Consider the following 18,486-nt stretch of genomic DNA (forward strand, 5'->3'; position numbering starts at 1 on the left):
TACATGATATAATAAATTTTAAAATAGGATGAGTGGTTGTTAGAAGTATAATTTAGTGGGCCATGTGCTTTAAATAAGGGATATAGTATATTTTTTCCCTAAAGTAACTTTCTTTTTATAGTGTGTTGCAACTATTGTGACATTTCTTTTTTAGGTTAGTGTTGCAAGTAAAAGAAAACGGAGGAAGTATGTATTTAATAAATTAAAATTTAAAAATCAGATAAGTAGAACCTTAATCCTACTCCCTCCATCCTCGAAAGAACGATCCTTTTAGTTTGATTTCGCGAGTATTAATAAAGTTAAATAAAAAAAAATAAAAGATAAATTTACATAGGGTTTACAAAAAAGTAAGGAGAGATAGTAATAAAAGTATATGGAAAAACAAAATTTTATATGGAGAATTTAATTTTACACAAATATTGTTGCAAATTGGTAGGTATTTTAATGCTAATGAGTCATTTTTTTAGACTAAAATTAGGCCAAATGGATCGTTCCTTTGGGAGTATAAAAAATGAAAAAATGGCGTTGTGTTGAAAAAAAATTAAAAAAAAATAAAAAAAATAAAAATGTACACTACATTGTGATTTGTGGAATTGTGGACACGTACCTAAAAACAGTCAAAACCCCATTCATCTTCCATTCTTCCATGATACCACTCATACCACAGTAGCACTCTACACTCCTACTTCCAGTCTTCCACTCACTCACTCACTCACTCACTCACTCACTTCTGAACTGTACAACCAAAAATGGGCATCAAAAAACGCAAAACACCCAAACAACCCACCACCACCGCCGCCGTAGAAACACCGCCAGTAGGCCCCGGTATCGAATTCCGCAACCTCGAAGACGACGCCTGGTACAACATTCAACTCCTTCTTCATAACCAAACTTTACTCGTCAAATTCATCGAATTTCCTGATGATCACGACTTGGAATTCCACACCACTGAATTCTCCTCCTCCGGCGAAATTTCCGACTTCCGGCGACGATTCCGGCCGTTGACTTTGCAGTTTGAACCGTCGGATTGTGTAAAGGTCAAACTTGGTATGAGGGTTTGTGCTTTGATGAATTCCGTTATTTGCCGTGATGATCGCCGGTTTTATGACGCCATTGTTGAAGGGGTTTTTCTCTCTCTCTTAAATTTGTTCAAAGTTTTAGTCTTTTTTATGTTTAGTGTTTTATACTTTTATGGTAGTATATATATATGACATTTTCTTATTTGATTATGTGTTTATAATAATGTTGTTAATAAAGTTAATTACTGTATAAGAGAAATATAATAATAGCGGATTAATTTAATTAAAGAGGTTGTTTTGATTAAGGGTTTGGTTTGACCTGAAATTGTGGGTTGTTTGTGGTTTAGACTATGTTTTAGCTTGGAATGAGTAACAAGGTTATATGATTGCTTGTGTAGGGAGGTTTTGTCGACGGTGTTTGGGTTCGTGTTAGGTCGAGTTTGATTTCGATGTCTTCCATATATGTTGGTGACCTTTAGGAATTGGAACTATTCATGGTATTTGAAGATCTTATTGTACTATTTTAGTGTTGAAGGTGGTTTTGACAAGGAGATTATTATACTAATGGCTTGTTTGGTTAGTTTAAATCATGAGAACGATAATAAATTTGTGTTCGTGTACAATTTTACAAGGAAAGCTTTTGTTCATAGAATCATGGAGGATTGGAGATAGAACACCCCTAGAACTCTAGAAGTCTTCATAAATTTCCACCAACTATCAATAGCTCATATAGGGTGTTGATGGATGATAATGACAATTTAAGAAGAAAATTAAGAATGAACTACTAGCATTTATGTAGATTTTGGCAATTTAGCATGATATTTTCTTCACTAAGTAACTTTTAAAATCATGAGTAAAACCTACCTATATTAGCACTTACCGAATGGGTCATAAAATGTACTCTGTACGGCCATAATATTTACGTGTTTTTTTCCCAATTGTTAAAAAGGAGTATTTGTATGGTCATATGGACAATGTACAAATCAACTGTTCTGCTTCTATTTTACTTGGTTTCTACAGATTAAACAAAATGAGTTTAATTGTTAGATTCAAGGAGGAATAAATTACAAAGAAATTCTCTTCACACCAAACAATAGATGATATCTAACTTTGGTAGTTAGATTTCTCTAGATTTTACCATAGATGCTAAGATTAATGCATCATATGTACATGTGGGATGGTGGCTGATGTCAATCTTCATTGTAATATCATTGCTATCAATTTAAGATTTTAAACTTCCTAACTTGTTAGGTTCAATTAATTTAAAAGCTGTCCCAAGAGAAGGAAAGTGAATTTAAAGAGGAAATTATCATCAAGAATCAAGGACAATATTAAGATTATTAACCAATGAAAGATATACAGGCTTTTTGTAGGATTTTCTGTTTCTAGTGAGGCAATGATGCAGTGTACTTCATTTTCTTACGCTAAACATCTCACTTCGCATATGTTTGTTACTTCGTATCTATTAAAGTTGTTGGCTAGCAACACATTGGCCAGATAACAATAAAGTTTTTAACATCTTAAACTGGAGAATTAGATGCCTTTGTTAGGCAGAGAGGGTAATTTAAGTAGGTAGCCTTTCTTCATATGAGTTGAAGAGGTGCTATTCTGCTGCTCCACTCAACGTTTTTAATGCTTCTATTCAACTTGTGCTTGGTCTTATCAAGATAAAATGTGTCTTAAATCTGCTTGGTGTTTTTTTTTTTCTACCTGTATTCTGGAATAGGTGAAGCGTGAGGAGCATACTATTGTGGATGAAACAGAGAATTGCTCATGCACTGTTATTCTTTCATGGCTGCATGGTCCAAAAGCTGGGACGCTGACAACAGCAAGAGTTGAAGATCTTTGCCCAATCCAGCCTCCTCGGCTTGATCCACGGGTTGCTTGCTTTTTGGAGTTAGCCAAGTGGAAGCAAGGAATAACTTCATCTTGTTCTAATTTGATCAATGAGGATATAACATATAATGAAGAAAGTCCTACCTCTTTAAATTGCCAACGCTGGAATGTAATTCAGGCAAGTTGTTCATTTGCTGTTGTAATTATTCACTGTGCTAGAAATTAAATGAAACAGATCTATTCTGAATTTTCTGATGGTATGAGTTTGATGGATTTTCCCTTAATATTCTGTAGAATTTGGAAGACGAAAGACAAATGGGAAGTATAGTGCCATATGATGAAGGTTTGGAATTCATGCTTTGATTAGTGGTGTCGATTTCTTTTGCAAAGAGAAGTTTTGCCTTTCTGATTGTGCTGCCTCTGCCAAACAGGAAATATTGGCCATGAAAAGAATGAAGATGTAGATCTCGGAGGGGGAGGAGATAATGTTCATGCTAAGGAAAGGCTAAATGATGATAATTATTTCTACTCTTTGGACAAATTGGTGGCAGATGTGTGTAGCATCGGTTTGGGAGGGAGGGATAATGGAGCGACTGAAGTAGTTGATACAGAAGCACGCTATTTTATTGTGATTGAGAACTTGGAGAAGGACATATCTAGTTCAACAATTGTGGAGTTTGTATTAGAAGAGACTGGTCTTGAAATTGAAGCCTTTGTCTTATTGAGTTTGTCTGCAGAGCCATATACCAGAGGAGCCCTTGTTGTTAAGTGTGCTGAGGATCTCGAGAGGTTGTGTAATTTTCTAGTCAAACCAGATCAGATGATCACATCATCAAAGGGAAGGTAGATACAAAAATCTCATTTGATTTCGAGAATGCCCATGATTTCAATGGAATAATCTTCATAATTTATTTCTTCACTTAACTACAATTTGATCTTTGCTCTGTGTTTTGTTTTTTGTCTTTAATAAGCACTTCGTAGTACTGTTTGCTGATAATTTGGAATCCATGGCACTTGCAAAGAGTGTGGCTGTATTTTTATTTATTTATTTATTTATTTATTGCTACAGTTCAGTGAATTCACTTTACTTTTCTAACTGATGACAATTTGTTGCTTCAGGCCATGGATCGTGTCGGATACTTCAGCGACTGAATCAGTGAGGCCTTCTTTTTGGTGTTTGGAACCAGATCTCAAGGTCAGACTCTCTTTTGATCTCAAGTTTTTGGTCTTGTTCCACCACTCGTGTCCTTCTATATCATCACTACTATGAAATGTATTTGTTCCATCGAGCATTTACCTATTTATTCCATCGAGCATTTACCCATTTACTGATTTACAGGACGAAAGGCAGCAGTCAGCTGGTGATGGATTGAGAGTTGTTCAGTCAGGAAGTGAGGAATACAGCAAGGCGGAGAAGCTAAGGGATTTATATCTAGCTTTCACTACCCATCAACAGCAATTGTCCAAAAGGTTGGCCTTGGAGGAGCAACGCATCCTGGATGCCTAACATGAGTATTGTGTAGAATCTTACAAACTGAATGCAGTATCTATGATGGAAGCGTAGATATACTGTTCATATTAACTTAACCAAACTGTTTAGTAATGTTTGTAATTAATGTTATCATGGCCAGCACGGCCCAGCAGTATTCCGGATAGCGCTGTAGAAGTAGACATACACAGCTCAAGCCTCTAGTGAATTACGTGAGCTGCATAGTACATTAAATCGAGCACTGTCTTACCTGAAGTTGTAGATGTGCATATGGTGTTTTAATGCCTGAGTGATTATGTTATTAGTTGTATATGTATATTCTTCGTTTATTACTGTTATCTCTGATGCATCTCTTGCTATTCCAAAGATTTTTCTTCTGCATTTACAAGAACAAACACTTTTGTTTACCATCAATCATCAATAAGATAATACTAAAACAGACACCAAAAATAACACATGTTACTTCTTGGTGTTGTATTTTCTCTCAAAAACTTTTTTTTTATTCACTTTGGGCATGTGCTGATTTACTGAGCTAAACTGAACGAAACTGATTAGAGATGAATTGAACTGAACTAAAATGAATTGTTTATGAGAGAAAGAAATTAGAAATTGAAGTGATTGTAGGTCTGAAATCAATAACATGATACTAAAACAGACATCAAGAATGACACATGTCACTTCTTGGTGGTGTTTTTTTTTTTTTCTCCAAAACTTTTTTTTCTTTGTTTTTTTTATTCACTTCCTAAAAAAAATATTCATTTCTTTATATAGTTGTGATTCACTTCCTAAAAGAATATTCATTTTCATATTTTTATTGTATAAAATATTATTCTACATCTTTTACCTTTCTTTTTTTTTTTTTTTTTTTTTTTTTTTTTTTTTTTTTTTTTTTTTTTTTTTTTAATGTTCTACCTTTGGTCTAGTTCGGATTTGAGGCTCAATTCCGAGTATAAATTAAGATTCAAACCTTTTCAATTTCATTTAAAAATATGAGGATTAATTTTTGGTAGATTTTGAACTAACATTATAGTTCATTATAAAATTTGTTAAACTCGTGCAGTACTAACTCTTTTTTTCATGTTTCATTTTGACACTATTTGCACACCCATCTAATTGTCTTTTGTTAGTCATTCTTCTTTGGTCTCCCTCCCTCTATTTCCTTAATAATTAAGGATATTAATGGCTGTCCCATTTTAAACTCAACTGAGTGAACTAAAAATATGTATGGAAAGTAGTAAGCATTATTAAGTGATGGGGTTTGTTGGGAGTGGATTCCAAGCAAGCTACAAATTAGGAAAAGGATAATAATAAAAGAATCAATTACACTCAATAAGGAAATGAGGTGAAATAGGAAGCATACATGGTCAAAGACATCAAAGAATAATAATCAAGGATTTAATTAGTCCAATTAAGAAGTCAATAATTAATCAAAGATCTTATGAAGACTATGGAGTCAATCAAATAAAGCTAAATTGGGAAATGAATAACTTGATTGATGGAATATATTATCCGCGCAGTGGTCCCTGCTGAGTACGGACAGTACGGACTCAGGTGCACCTTTCTGAATAAGTCGATTGCCTTACTGAGCCTTTTTGAGTAAGGCAGCTTCCCTTCAAAGTTCGGACCATTTGAAGACACGAAATGAATGCTTGGGCAACAAGCACAATCAAGTCCCATGATTGAAGGAGCAAATCAAGGAAATATCAATCACTAAGTCAACATTTCCTAAGATAAGAAGATGCCAATCAATATTGTCATCATTACCATAATAGCGAGGATTCTTCAATATTTACCTTTATTAGACTTATAAATCATTATAAATAGGATGCTCATTGTAATAGAAGAGGACACACATTCGTACATTGTCTAATACAATTTACTACAATTTTATATTAAAATCTCTGATTTATGTCGTCCTTATGACACCAGTTCGTCCTTACTGACACCAGTTCGTCCTTACTCAGAAATGCCTCTCTTATCTCGATCTTTTATTATAGCTCTATTATTTTATTGATCTTAACTAATTCATTTGGAGGTTGTGTTTATTTTCTTTTGGCAGATTTGATTACTAAAACCCCATAAAACCTTTAACAAATTCCTATAAACCCTTTTCTAAGATTTGTCCTAAACAATTTGGCGCCCACCGTGGGGCTTGTAGTAAAAAATTTGCTAAAACCTTTAAACACAAAGCCTAAATCCAAGCCATGTTCGGAAACCAAGGATGGATTACCATGGCCGACATCCATGAGGAAATGAGTTCCTTGAGGAAAACCCTAGACTCACAAAAAATCCAAATAGAAACATTGTTGGAAGGAAAAATCCAAACAAAAGCCAAACTAGCCCAACTAACTCTTGAGAACGAAACCTTGAGGAATCAAGTTCACTTAATGGCAGCAGCAAATGTCAATTCGAGAAATGAAAACGAAGAAATTTTCAGATCTCGAGATCGTACCCCGCCTCGCGCTTTGTTTCATCAAAAAGTTGGGGAATCACAGTCCGTTCTGAGTAGGGAGGAGTCAGTTTTGAAAAAGATAGTAGATTTTCATGTCAAGCAAGTAGAAGAAAAGATCAACAAGATCCCCGGTGTTCCTCGGCCAATCAAGGAAGAAGCTGACAACAGTTATGCCGACTCACCTTTTATCGAATCCATTGAGCTAGTGGAAATTCCAAAGCGGTTTGTCATTCCAGACATGCCAACATACGATGGTACCGGAAATCCCGATGAACATGTTGCGCTCTACAAACAAAAGATGATGACTAGCTTTGTACCACAAAATATTCGAGAGGCGATCATGTGCAAAAGTTTTGGATCCACTTTATCAGGTCCGGCCCTTACTTGGTTTATTAATTTACCTAATTATTCTATTAGATCTTTTGCAGAAATGATCAACATGTTCAAAGTAGAATTTGCAACTAGTCGCCCACTTGGGAAACAATCAAGCGATCTATACCACATTAGACAACGAAGTGATGAAACACTCCGAAGTTATTTGAATCGCTTTAACAAGGAGAAAATAAAGATCTACAAGTGTGACATCCCCACTGCAATTGAAGCATTCCGTCAAGGCCTTTTTGAAGAAAATGGGCTCTATAAGGAACTAACCAAGTACCCTTGTGCAACATTCGAAGATGTGCAAGCTAAAGCTATGGCCCAAGTGCGATTTGAGGAGGACCGGTACGAATGGATTGTTACAAACTGAGTTGGTCTAATGACATTCGGAGAATTGCAAGCATTACTCGTTTCAAGTAACATTTTACCTACTTTTTCCTTACTTTCTTTTAATGCATGTTTAGCTTGGTTATTTTTATATACTCTAGATCCTCATCATGTCATTGGGGGCTTTAGATGTTCCTCTTTATTTTGGTTGCATTTCTGACTTCCGAACTCGGCTCGGAAGCAAATTTATTTCTTTGTCCTTTTTGAATTTCAAACGCAGTTCTTCTGTCCATACTCAGTACGGAACAGAAGTAAATTTATTTCTTTGTCCTTTTTGAATTCCGAACTCAGTCCTTCCGTCCATACTCAGTACGGAACAGAAGTAAATTTATTTCTTTGTCCTTTTTGAATTTCGAACTCAGTTCTTCTGTCCATACTCAGTCCGGAATCGAATAAAATTGATTTGTCTTTTTGAAATTTAAACACAATTCTCTTATCCGTACTCAGTTAGGGGCCATACCGAACCAAATCAGTTTGTCTTTTCTGACTTTCGAAGTTAGTTTCTACATCTGAACTCAGTTCGGTATAGAAATGAATCAATTCGTCTTTGTTTATACTTACTCTTGAAATTATTCACCTTTTGAACGTTGAAATTATTACGCTTTGTTGATTTACGACCTTTTATCGAATTCTTTTTCAAAGTGGTTGCAAAAAGTAGGTGAAGACACTAATTTATTCACATGCCTTTTTGAGTTCCAATGTGTTAAGCAGGTTTCAAACAACAAAACTGAGTACAGACATCTCAGCAAATCTGACCGGTCAGTACCGAAAGATATAACTGAAATACATACTATAATACAACTGAAATACATACTGTAATACAACTGAAATACATACTGTAATACAACTGAAATACATACTGTAATACAACTGAAATACACACGGTAATACAACTGAAATACATACATATGAGATACATACAATGATACAATACATATACGAAATACAAGGGATACACATGCATTATTTACAAACGGTACATTCGCGAAATCTCTACACAACATAGTATACATACATCTACAAAACCAGAAGCGGCATAGCGTAAGACACGATGTTCGTAAAACTCACAATGAAAACATTGGGGGCTATAAAATTTTACAAGTTACCACACGAGTTCAGAAGATTCATCTGCATTTGCCACTATCATCAATTTTACAAGCTACGTGTTGAGTACGACAACAATTGACAACTTTACAATTTTCCTCTCTAGATAGATGTCTAGAGAGAAAAACTGGGGGCTATTGTTGGGAGTGGATTCCAAGCAAGCTACAAATTAGGAAAAGGATAATAATAAAAGAATCAATTACACTCAATAAGGAAATGAGGTGAAATAGGAAGCATACATGGTCAAAGACATCAAAGAATAATAATCAAGGATTTAATTAGTCCAATTAAGAAGTCAATAATTAATCAAAGATCTTATGAAGACTATGGAGTCAATCAAATAAAGCTAAATCGGGAAATGAATAACTTGATTGATGGAATATATTATCCGCGCAGTGGTCCTTGCTGAGTACGGACAGTACGGACTCAGGTGCACCTTTCTGAGTAAGTCGATTGCCTTACTGAGCCTTTTTGAGTAAGGCAGCTTCCCTTCAAAGTTCGGACCATTTGAAGACACGAAATGAATGCTTGGGCAACAAGCACAATCAAGTCCCATGATTGAAGGAGCAAATCAAGGAAATATCAATCACTAAGTCAACATTTCCTAAGATAAGAAGATGCCAATCAATATTGTCATCATTACCATAATAGCGAGGATTCTTCAATATTTACCTTTATTAGACTTATAAATCATTATAAATAGGATGCTCATTGTAATAGAAGAGGACACACATTCGTACATTGTCTAATACAATTTACTACAATTTTATATTAAAATCTCTGATTTATGTCGTCCTTACTGACACCAGTTCGTCCTTACTGACACCAGTTCGTCCTTACTGACACCAGTTCGTCCTTACTCAGAAATGCCTCTCTTATCTCGATCTTTTATTATAGCTCTATTATTTTATTGATCTTAACTAATTCATTTGGAGGTTGTGTTTATTTTCTTTTGGCAGATTTGATTACTAAAACCCCATAAAACCTTTAACAAATTCCTATAAACCCTTTTCTAAGATTTGTCCTAAACAGGGTTATAAAAAATTATTGTGCTAGGGAAAATAATTCACATGTGAGTTGGAAATAGTTGTCCCACTTTACCTAACATATAATACTAGTGCGTTACTTTACCTATAACCAATTGGGTTTAGGGTGAAACCTTGCTGGATATGTATGTTATATGTGGTCACACTAAGGATAATTAATCTTCTTTGAAGATGAAAAATATAATGACGATTTATTGGCTCTTCTTGTGTCATGAGACAATGTTAGTTCTCCTTGTGCCCTAAGATAGGGATAAAAAACGAATTTGAGTTTAGCTTTAATTTGCTTTAAAAATCTTAATCATGATTAAAGTGAACTGTTAATGTTTAATGGAATTGAGTTTGATTTTACTTCCAAAAGCTAATATTTGATAAGAGGAGCTTTGAAAAGAACATCATTTTGTTGTATTGATATGTGGACAATATTAGAGGCATGAGATATAATTAGGGATGTTAATGGGGCAGGGCAGGGCGGATGTTGACCTTCATATCTCTATCCTCACCTAACATTTTCATCCCCATCTCAATCCCTATGGCGGGTCCAAATTTCATCACTATCCCTACACCGGCGAGTATAATTCCAAAACCATCCCCATGCACCCCACCATCCACTTAGATATCCACACCTACATAATATAGATTACAATAAAAGAAAAAAAATTACAATGAGAGAAAAAATCACTGTTAATATTACACTTTTTTTTATAAGTCTATTACAAAGTATTATATATTTATATTTATTACTTCATTTTACTTAATCTTATTATTTTATGAGATAGTGTATAAAAGTGAATAATTTTATTTTAAAATATATGGATGCGGTCCATGCGGGTATGGGACGCTTACGAAGTGGGGCGAGTAAAATCTAAAATTCACGCTGCCCCATCATCCAGGAGGGTATGTTTTTATCCTTATTTCTACAGCGGAGAAGAGGCGAGTCTCCTACTCGACTTGCCCCACTGACATCCCTAGATATAATCAATATATTAGGAGCATGATATCTTAAGATACAATGTACGATTTAGTGAGTATAAATATTTAATGTTTAACATAGGAGAAATTGTATGGTGTTAGTGAAGGAGTTATGTCTTCGTCGTGTGCAATTACTAGATATATAAATGGATCAAATTATGGAGATAATTAAGTTCGTACTTTTGGGTCGTTGTTTTGCCATAGCTAGAGGTACTAACGATCTTTGGACTAGTAAAATAGCCCAAAGCCCAATTGGACGGATCCTATAAGGTCACACAAAGGGGCTAGATCGAGCATTAGAGGACGAGGCCCAACATGGGCCTCATCAGATCACTCTAGGTGGCCGACCACATGGGGATTAGAAGGAGTTTTGGGCTTCGTGCCCTAGTCTAATTATAAAGAGATTATAAATAGACTAGGTGCCTAGGTTTGCAGTAGACGTATGCAATTATCTGATCAGTGTGATCAAACCCTAATTAGCAAACACAAAACCCAACCCCTCTCATAGTCCTCTCTCTCACACGGTTCTCTCCTCCTCCTAGGCGCCGGTGGTGTGTCGTGGTGGTGGTGGTTCGTGCGGTGGTCGGTTGTCCATAAAGGTGGTGATCGCGGTTTTCCTCAATCACTCGACCAATCTAGTATTGGTGGACGGCTCGTTCGAATCTCGTGGACTAAGTAGAGGAGCAACGCTTGTGGCTCTATTCTCTCCCTGGTTTGCCCGTCGAATAGCTTCATGGAATTCACGCGTCAAAGGTATGATTACGTGTCTTGTGTGTTATGCATGTGATTCTTGGGATCGGTATTGTTTGAATATGATTCATATTATTTCCGCTGCGTAGTACCTATAAACTCCTACAGTTAGGAATGTTTAATTGAGAGTAACTAAGAATTCTTGAATATAGATATTTAATGATTTTTTCAATAATATTAAAAGCTACTTCTATTTTTTTGAAAACATTAAAAGCTACTTCTATAATACTACATCGTTAACTAAAACTTGTCATGGTATTAGAGCTAACAATCATAATCTATTGTCAACACTGAATAAGAGAGGGTTCAATGATTTGAAGAATGCAAGATGAAAATGATTTGAAGATTTGTTTTTTGAAGTAGTAGCTCAATAAAATTGTAATTGCCTAAACAAGGCCTTAGGGCCTTTGACCTCATGTTGGAAATCCAAAGAGGGCCCAACAACAAAACTTGTGGCATATCTACATTGCAAGATTAAAGGTAGCTCACATGTATGTATAGGATAACATTAAAAAATAAAAAAATAAAAAATTACAATGGAGTTGAAACTAGTAATTTCACATTGAACCCGTAAAAAAAAAATGATCTCGTATTGAAAAAATGAAAAGAATAGCTAATATATAAAAATGGTGAGACTATTCCACCTATCACCAATTGCTTTTAGGATGAAACTTTGCCAGATTTATATGTGGCAAATTCTCCTTTAGGCTCCTACTCGGGCTACTTAGATAAAAACAATTTACCCACACAAATTTTTGATGTAAAATTGGTTACTTTGGGTAGTTACTGAATAAAGGAATTCCAATTCGATTCCAATTAGCATTTGAAGTTTAAAGTAAAACATTAGTTAACTAATATTGTCACTTGTTTGTTCATAAAAACCAATGAGAATTCGCCACATCACAAAAAATACGTATAACTCAAACCCTTCAAAAGTACCGCCCCTCACATGCCCTTTTCTTCCTCTTCCTCTCATAATTTAGAAAACCAAAAAAATTAAAAACCAAAAAAAAAAAAAAAAAAAAAACAAAAAAAAAGAGGGGTTGGGATGTTCTAAGTTTCCAACCTCAAAAAGCCAGAAACTTTAACTTCAATCAAATTCATAATCTTGCAGATCAATAAAACTAAACAAAAAAAAAAATCCCAATTATTCCAAATTCAAGCACCTTTTTTGGTTTAATTTAAGAGGTAATTTGCTCAATTCTGCATTACCCAGATTCTAAAATCTTCAAATTTTCTATCTTTTGACTTATTTTTGTATATTTTTTTGTTCAATTATTCATTAATTCATGTTACAATGATGCAGAATAAGAAGAAAAAGATGGGTCTTAAGAAAAATTTGATGGGTATTATAATAATAATGTTATGGAGTATTAGAATATTAAACGGAGTAAATGGGTTAAGATTTGTGATTGATAGAGAAGAATGCTTTTCTCATAAGGTTGAATATGAAGGTGATACTCTTCATTTTTCCTTTGTTGTTATAAAAGCTGATACTCCTTGGCATCGTGACAATGAAGGTGGCGTTGATCTTGTGGTATTTTCTTCTTCTTTATCTCCTTATTATTTTTATTTTTTATATAGGTTTTGTTGAATTTGCCTTTTATTTTATGGAATTTTATGCTCAAGACTTGATTTTGTTGATGGGTTTTGGTTTAATTTGTGATTTTGTTATTGCATTATGATTTACTTAACTTATGTTAGGGAAACAACAATTGAGCTTGGAAGGTGTAGAATCTGGGATATAATCGATCTGCTGATATGAAGGAACTCAAAGAGTTCATGCCTGGTTAATTAAATTATGTAGTCTAGCTAACCGACTAAAATGATTTGTGCTAAGATAGCCTAGCAAAGTAGTAAGTGATATAAATCGATCGTGGAATTTTCCTAAGATGAATTCAATGATAATTGAACTGGAGACCAATAAACAGTTGATTCTAAGAATCTTAACCAAATGCTGCAACCAGTGATCTAGGAAATTCTGCTTTCTATGTAGAGCAAAAAGTAATAGTTATTCTGAATGCAGTTAGATTAATTCTAAATTATGTCTAGTTTTGCTGACCTATTTCTTTGGCTTTGGCCGATTTAGTCATGGAATGTTACCTCTTCGGCTCTTCCTCTTTTTTGGTCTATTTTCATTGATCAGTTTGTGAAGGTTTATTTTTGATCTAGTTCGGTATTTGTTATTTAATTTTTCTGAGCACATGATGCCATCTATCTGTTTGATGCTAGTATACATCAGTATTGTTGGTGTTCTGAGTCTTCTTTTTAATCGGAGGACATGGATGCAAGTTTTTTTTTTTTTTTTTTTTTCCTTTTTGGAGGACTTAGCTTGTCGATCATCTTTTTACTTTTGTTAAGAATTGACTGTTTAGTCTTGATTTATTTTATTTTAATGATGAAATTTTAGCTCATCATTGCTGGAAATAGAAAATTAAAAAGGATAAAATTGTCTGGTGGCATGCCCTAAAGGCCTATATACGGACTACGGTCTACCACTATTTAACTTTTGGCTGTCTTCTATTGCAATTCTCTAAATTTTCGGAGTCATAATGAGCGTTATTAATCGAATTGCTGCAATTGGATGGTGAAAGAGTTGGAAAGTGAGTCTGATACAATTTCTTGTCTTGATTTCATCCGTACCCTTGGAAGGAACTAGGAATCATAGCCCTTTAGACTGTTTTGTTTAGCAGATGTTGGTTGATGTTGATTGATTATTTGTTCACCTTCTGAATCATTGAATTACTACCAATGGCTGAACTTTGAAGTAATTGTTGCTTTCTATTGCCGTAAATTGAGTTGCTCCAAGGTGTACTCAAAGCTCTTGTTTTATCTTAGGTTCCCTTTCCAGATTTTTCTATCTGATGCCAATATAAGTTTTTGGAGGTTTATCCAGCGGTTTATTTTGATTATTTTTTCTAGTTTTTCTGGTGGGTAGTTTATTTTGCTGTTTTTAGTTTGCATCATTCTGATTTCCTGAGTGAAGGAACAGAGCATCCTGCCTATATAGTGATTAGTGTCCTGCATTCTGTTGATTAATGTTTCTGGAGAAGATCTAAATTTGTATGATTATCTAATTGAGAATCTTAGTGTAAGCAAAGCTATTTTAAGCTTATTTGTTCATATAGAGTTCTCTCACAAATTTATATGGTATGAACGGGAAGTTCATTGAATTTATGTTTGGATTGGAATTAGTTTCTATTAGGTATGTGAACTACCATTGTTGTCGAAGGCGGATTTTGATTAGGTAATTGTGTTATTGTTTGAATCTTTTTTCGTGTAGTTTTGCTTGGTTATTAAAATAGAGAGGATATTGTGTAGATAGTGAAATGGGAGATGGTGTAATTGTAAATCCATGTGCTATCCTCTTTTTTTGATGTGAATTTTGTTTGAACTAAAGTTGCTACTTTAGCCATTAGTATCTATTAAAACCTAAGGAAGAGTGAACAACAATGGTTTCTTTTGATGAGAGGCGAGACCCAATATAATTCTCATGTATGGACAAACCCCACGCTTCATATTCCCTCTACATAGGAAATAGAAGTCAAGGTGGTGTGGTGGAGTGCGTAGGAGTAAATTCTTGTCAGTTTTACTCTCATGGACAAGTTTATGGTTGGCTGTGAGGATTGAGGAACTCATAAACCATCCAATTTAGAGTTGGTCAGCCTCTTATTGTGTTTGCCAGCGAGTAAATGTTAGGAACATTAATCATGCTAGGATGTGATTTTTTTTGTATAAGTCATTATGACTTAGCAATGTGTTGCTGAAGAATCTTTCAGAGTTGGTAGCTTTCTCCTCTGTAATGTATGGCTTAATAGTAATTGATGACTGATTTCAAAACCTATTGTTGACTTTTCAAGAATTTTTGATCCTATCTTTTATACAAGTATATATCTTCATTTCTTTCCATATGAGAAATCAAAGATTTAATAAGTACACAGTTTTTAAAATTTTTCCTTTTGTCTTGATATGTATATCACTTGATTATTTAAATTAGCCTAGTTCATCTGACTGTCTTTTTTAATGGAAATCTAATGTTATACTAACTATACTTCCAAGTCAATCATGTAAAGAAACTGAGAGCAGTATGGGAACTTGGACAAAATCCTTCTTATATAGCTACTTCAGATTAAGTTTCTGTTAGTAGTTTGATGCTAAATTCTGTTGGAGTAGGTTTGTGGCAACTTTAAAAGTTGGACTATGGGAGATGAAGGGGCTAATTTTGGATAATTCCTCTTTTATTTCCTAGAATCATAGATGGGTTGGAATCGGTTGGACCCTCCCCCCCCCCCCTCTCTCTCTCTCTCTCTCTCTTAGTATATATGATGTTAGGGGATGGCCTTTTGATACAATCACATAAAAAGACCCAGGGATTCCATAATTGAAAAGAAGATATTTGTTAGAGTATTTATACTTGATTTCTTTGTCTCTCTCTCTTTTATAGAAAAGAAATTCAGGCTAGATTATGAACCTCATTATAATTATGATCCACACTAGTGCAATACATGATAATAAATTGCTAACTTGATAATAAAATAGAGCAATGCGACATACAAGCCTAATTTCTGACTCTGCACCAGTAGAGGTCCTTTTTTCTTAACAAATCACCTTGACAGACCACCACATCCACAGTCAAGTACTTTGTGAAGAAAACACAATAAATGTGTAAAGTATCTTAAGTGTGGACAATGAGACTGATACACTTGATTCTTTTGCCCTAATTGAGGATGAGGTCTTAAATCCCAGTGGTCACATTCTTGGTGGAAGCAATTCCATAAATGATGAATTTTATAGCAGTTTTTTTGAAAATTGGGTGTCATTTATGAGTAGGCTGATGAGAAAGCAGCCATCTTTATGTCAAAGCGTAGGTATATATTTTGTTTTGGTTGGAGGAGGAGGAGTGGTATCAAGGATAACTGTGAGTGATGGCACTTATAGAAGCTCATACCCCATGTAGCGGGGGTGATAGTTCATAATGTGTCTACTTGATATCCCACTTGTATGATTTACATCTATATGAGCCTTGTGCCCCCCGCTCCATCACAAACAAAGCCTTTGGTCACATGGAACTTGTACTCGATGCTCTATACAAACGGTCTACGGTTTTGATTTGCAACCAAAAGCGAAATGGCAGTTTCAATCCAAACTCCTCCTTAAAAGGCTTTTTAGTTAAAAAGCCCCGCAAGATTTTTTATTTTTACCTGCAATTTAATAGTGATTCAAAATTATCTTTTAATTGAACTTCATGCTTTGGACAGATTATTGTTAGAAATATATAGCAAACTTTTCTCTTACTCTTTATTGGCATATTGACTTGATGCCAGGTGAAAGGACCTGATGGTGAACAAATCCATGACACTCGTGACAAAACTAGTGAGAAGTTTGAGTTTATCGCCCACAAGAAAGGGGTCTACAACTTTTGCTTTACCAATGGGTCCCCGTATCATGAAACAATAGATTTTGATGTGCTTGCCGGTCACTATGGATATGTTGATCATCATGCAAAAGATGGTAATAGCTCAATACATTGCCTTATTTGAACAAAAAATTTCTACTGTTTCATTTAAGGAAAATCTTATGAGGCCAATGTGTCAATTTGCAGAGCATTTGAATCCAGTGTATGAACAGATTAATAAATTGGAGGAGGCTCTCTACAACATACAGTTTGAACAGCACTGGTTGGAGGCTGAGACCGATCGTCAAGCAATAAGTACGTTCTTTGGGAACATTTTTTATTTCAATTCATGCTTTCTTTATAAAAATTTCTGTTTCCTGTGTATTCCAAAAGTGAACCTTATAGTAACTAAAAGTTGGTTTAGATCAAAATTTCCAAAATTAGACCTTTGCCAAAAGTATGCAATTATAAGGATTTAAGCTTCTCTAGAATATCAGGAAGATGTTATTCTATGAATACAATTATTGTTCATGGGAGACAGTATTAGATTAGTTCATCTTTTAGGCCCTGCAAACTAGATTTTTACAGACTTGTTTTAGTCCGGTGCCAATTTTGATTCAACATTAAGTGAACTATACCATGAACTTGTGATTATGTGTTGTTCATGAATAATTTTAGCTGGGAGCTGTTCTTTATGCTTATGCATAATAAAATTGAAATTGGATATTTTTGTTGTAATCCCCGTTTTGCGCTTGCCTAGAATATGCTTCCCTATCTTGGAAGTTATATGATCAAATAACATCCTAAATTGCATGTTTTTTACTAGAAAAATTGCTAATAATGTGCCTTTGTAAACTTTTTTAAGGATAGGCAAGTATCAGTTTTATGCATCAGGGAGTGAAACTTAAAGAGTAAAAATTATCTCTTGCTGGTTTTAGAACGAGCTGTAAAAAATGCAGAATTCTCCCTTATCGTTTAAAAATGTAGTTCTTGTGTGCATTGTTAACAGCATGACAAATATGACTTGAAATTTGCCTGATTTTGATGCAGTTAACGAAGGAATGAGCAAAAGAGCAATCCATAAGGCAATCTTTGAATCAGCAGCACTTATTGGGGTGAGTGTTCTCCAAGTCTATTTGCTCAAACGCCTTTTTGAACGCAAGCTTGGGACATCCAGAGTTTAATGTTTTGTTGGTGAATGAATACCTGTTGCCCCCAATTTTAGAGCAGCTTCATATAGTTCCCACTTTTGTGCTTTTGCCATTCCTTTTTTTTTCCTTCTTGGTAGGTAGTTCAAAGTAGAAGTTTGGGCGGCAATTACCTCTATATGTTGAGAATTTATTTATCTTTTAGGTTTCGGTTTCGTGTAGTCTGTAATATGTGTTGTACTAGTATCAAGTATACCTTGTATCTCTATTTATATTTGGTTATCCGCACTCTCTTGAGATGTTAGTTGTTAGTTGGATGTGCAAATGCACTTGAAAAGTCTCACAAAAGTGTTTCCTGATTACATATATACTCAATTGATGTTATGCCATTTCTAGTTTATATTAATTTATATTGTTTCATATAGCAAGCAACCTAGCCCATGTTAAAATTTTTTTTAGATCTTGTTTCCTGTTGCTTTCATTAACTACATTGTTTCATATATTAATGTCAAT

At 34.6% G+C, this 18,486-nt stretch overlaps 2 protein-coding genes across 2 annotated transcripts; both read left to right on the forward strand.

Moving 5' to 3' along the window:
- The first annotated feature begins 721 nt into the window (after window positions 1–721).
- Window positions 722–4,654, forward strand: LOC145559469 (uncharacterized). Its single transcript, XM_081620894.1, has 6 exons — window positions 722–1,124; window positions 2,746–3,033; window positions 3,150–3,198; window positions 3,287–3,698; window positions 3,975–4,050; window positions 4,195–4,654. Exons 1-6 carry the CDS (start codon window positions 750–752, stop codon window positions 4,360–4,362), a joined length of 1,368 nt encoding a protein of 455 aa, XP_081477020.1. The 5' UTR covers window positions 722–749; the 3' UTR covers window positions 4,363–4,654.
- A 7,763-nt stretch (window positions 4,655–12,417) lies between these two features.
- On the forward strand, window positions 12,418–18,284 carry LOC145558316 (transmembrane emp24 domain-containing protein p24beta2-like). Its single transcript, XM_081619523.1, has 5 exons — window positions 12,418–12,618; window positions 12,737–12,967; window positions 16,755–16,941; window positions 17,033–17,140; window positions 17,876–18,284. Exons 2-5 carry the CDS (start codon window positions 12,752–12,754, stop codon window positions 18,007–18,009), a joined length of 645 nt encoding a protein of 214 aa, XP_081475649.1. The 5' UTR covers window positions 12,418–12,618; window positions 12,737–12,751; the 3' UTR covers window positions 18,010–18,284.
- The last annotated feature ends 202 nt before the right edge of the window (window positions 18,285–18,486 follow it).

Source organism: Chenopodium album, chromosome 9 (genome assembly GCF_948465745.1).
Source record: "Chenopodium album chromosome 9, dcCheAlbu1.1, whole genome shotgun sequence".
Classification (NCBI taxonomy): domain Eukaryota; kingdom Viridiplantae; phylum Streptophyta; class Magnoliopsida; order Caryophyllales; family Amaranthaceae; genus Chenopodium; species Chenopodium album.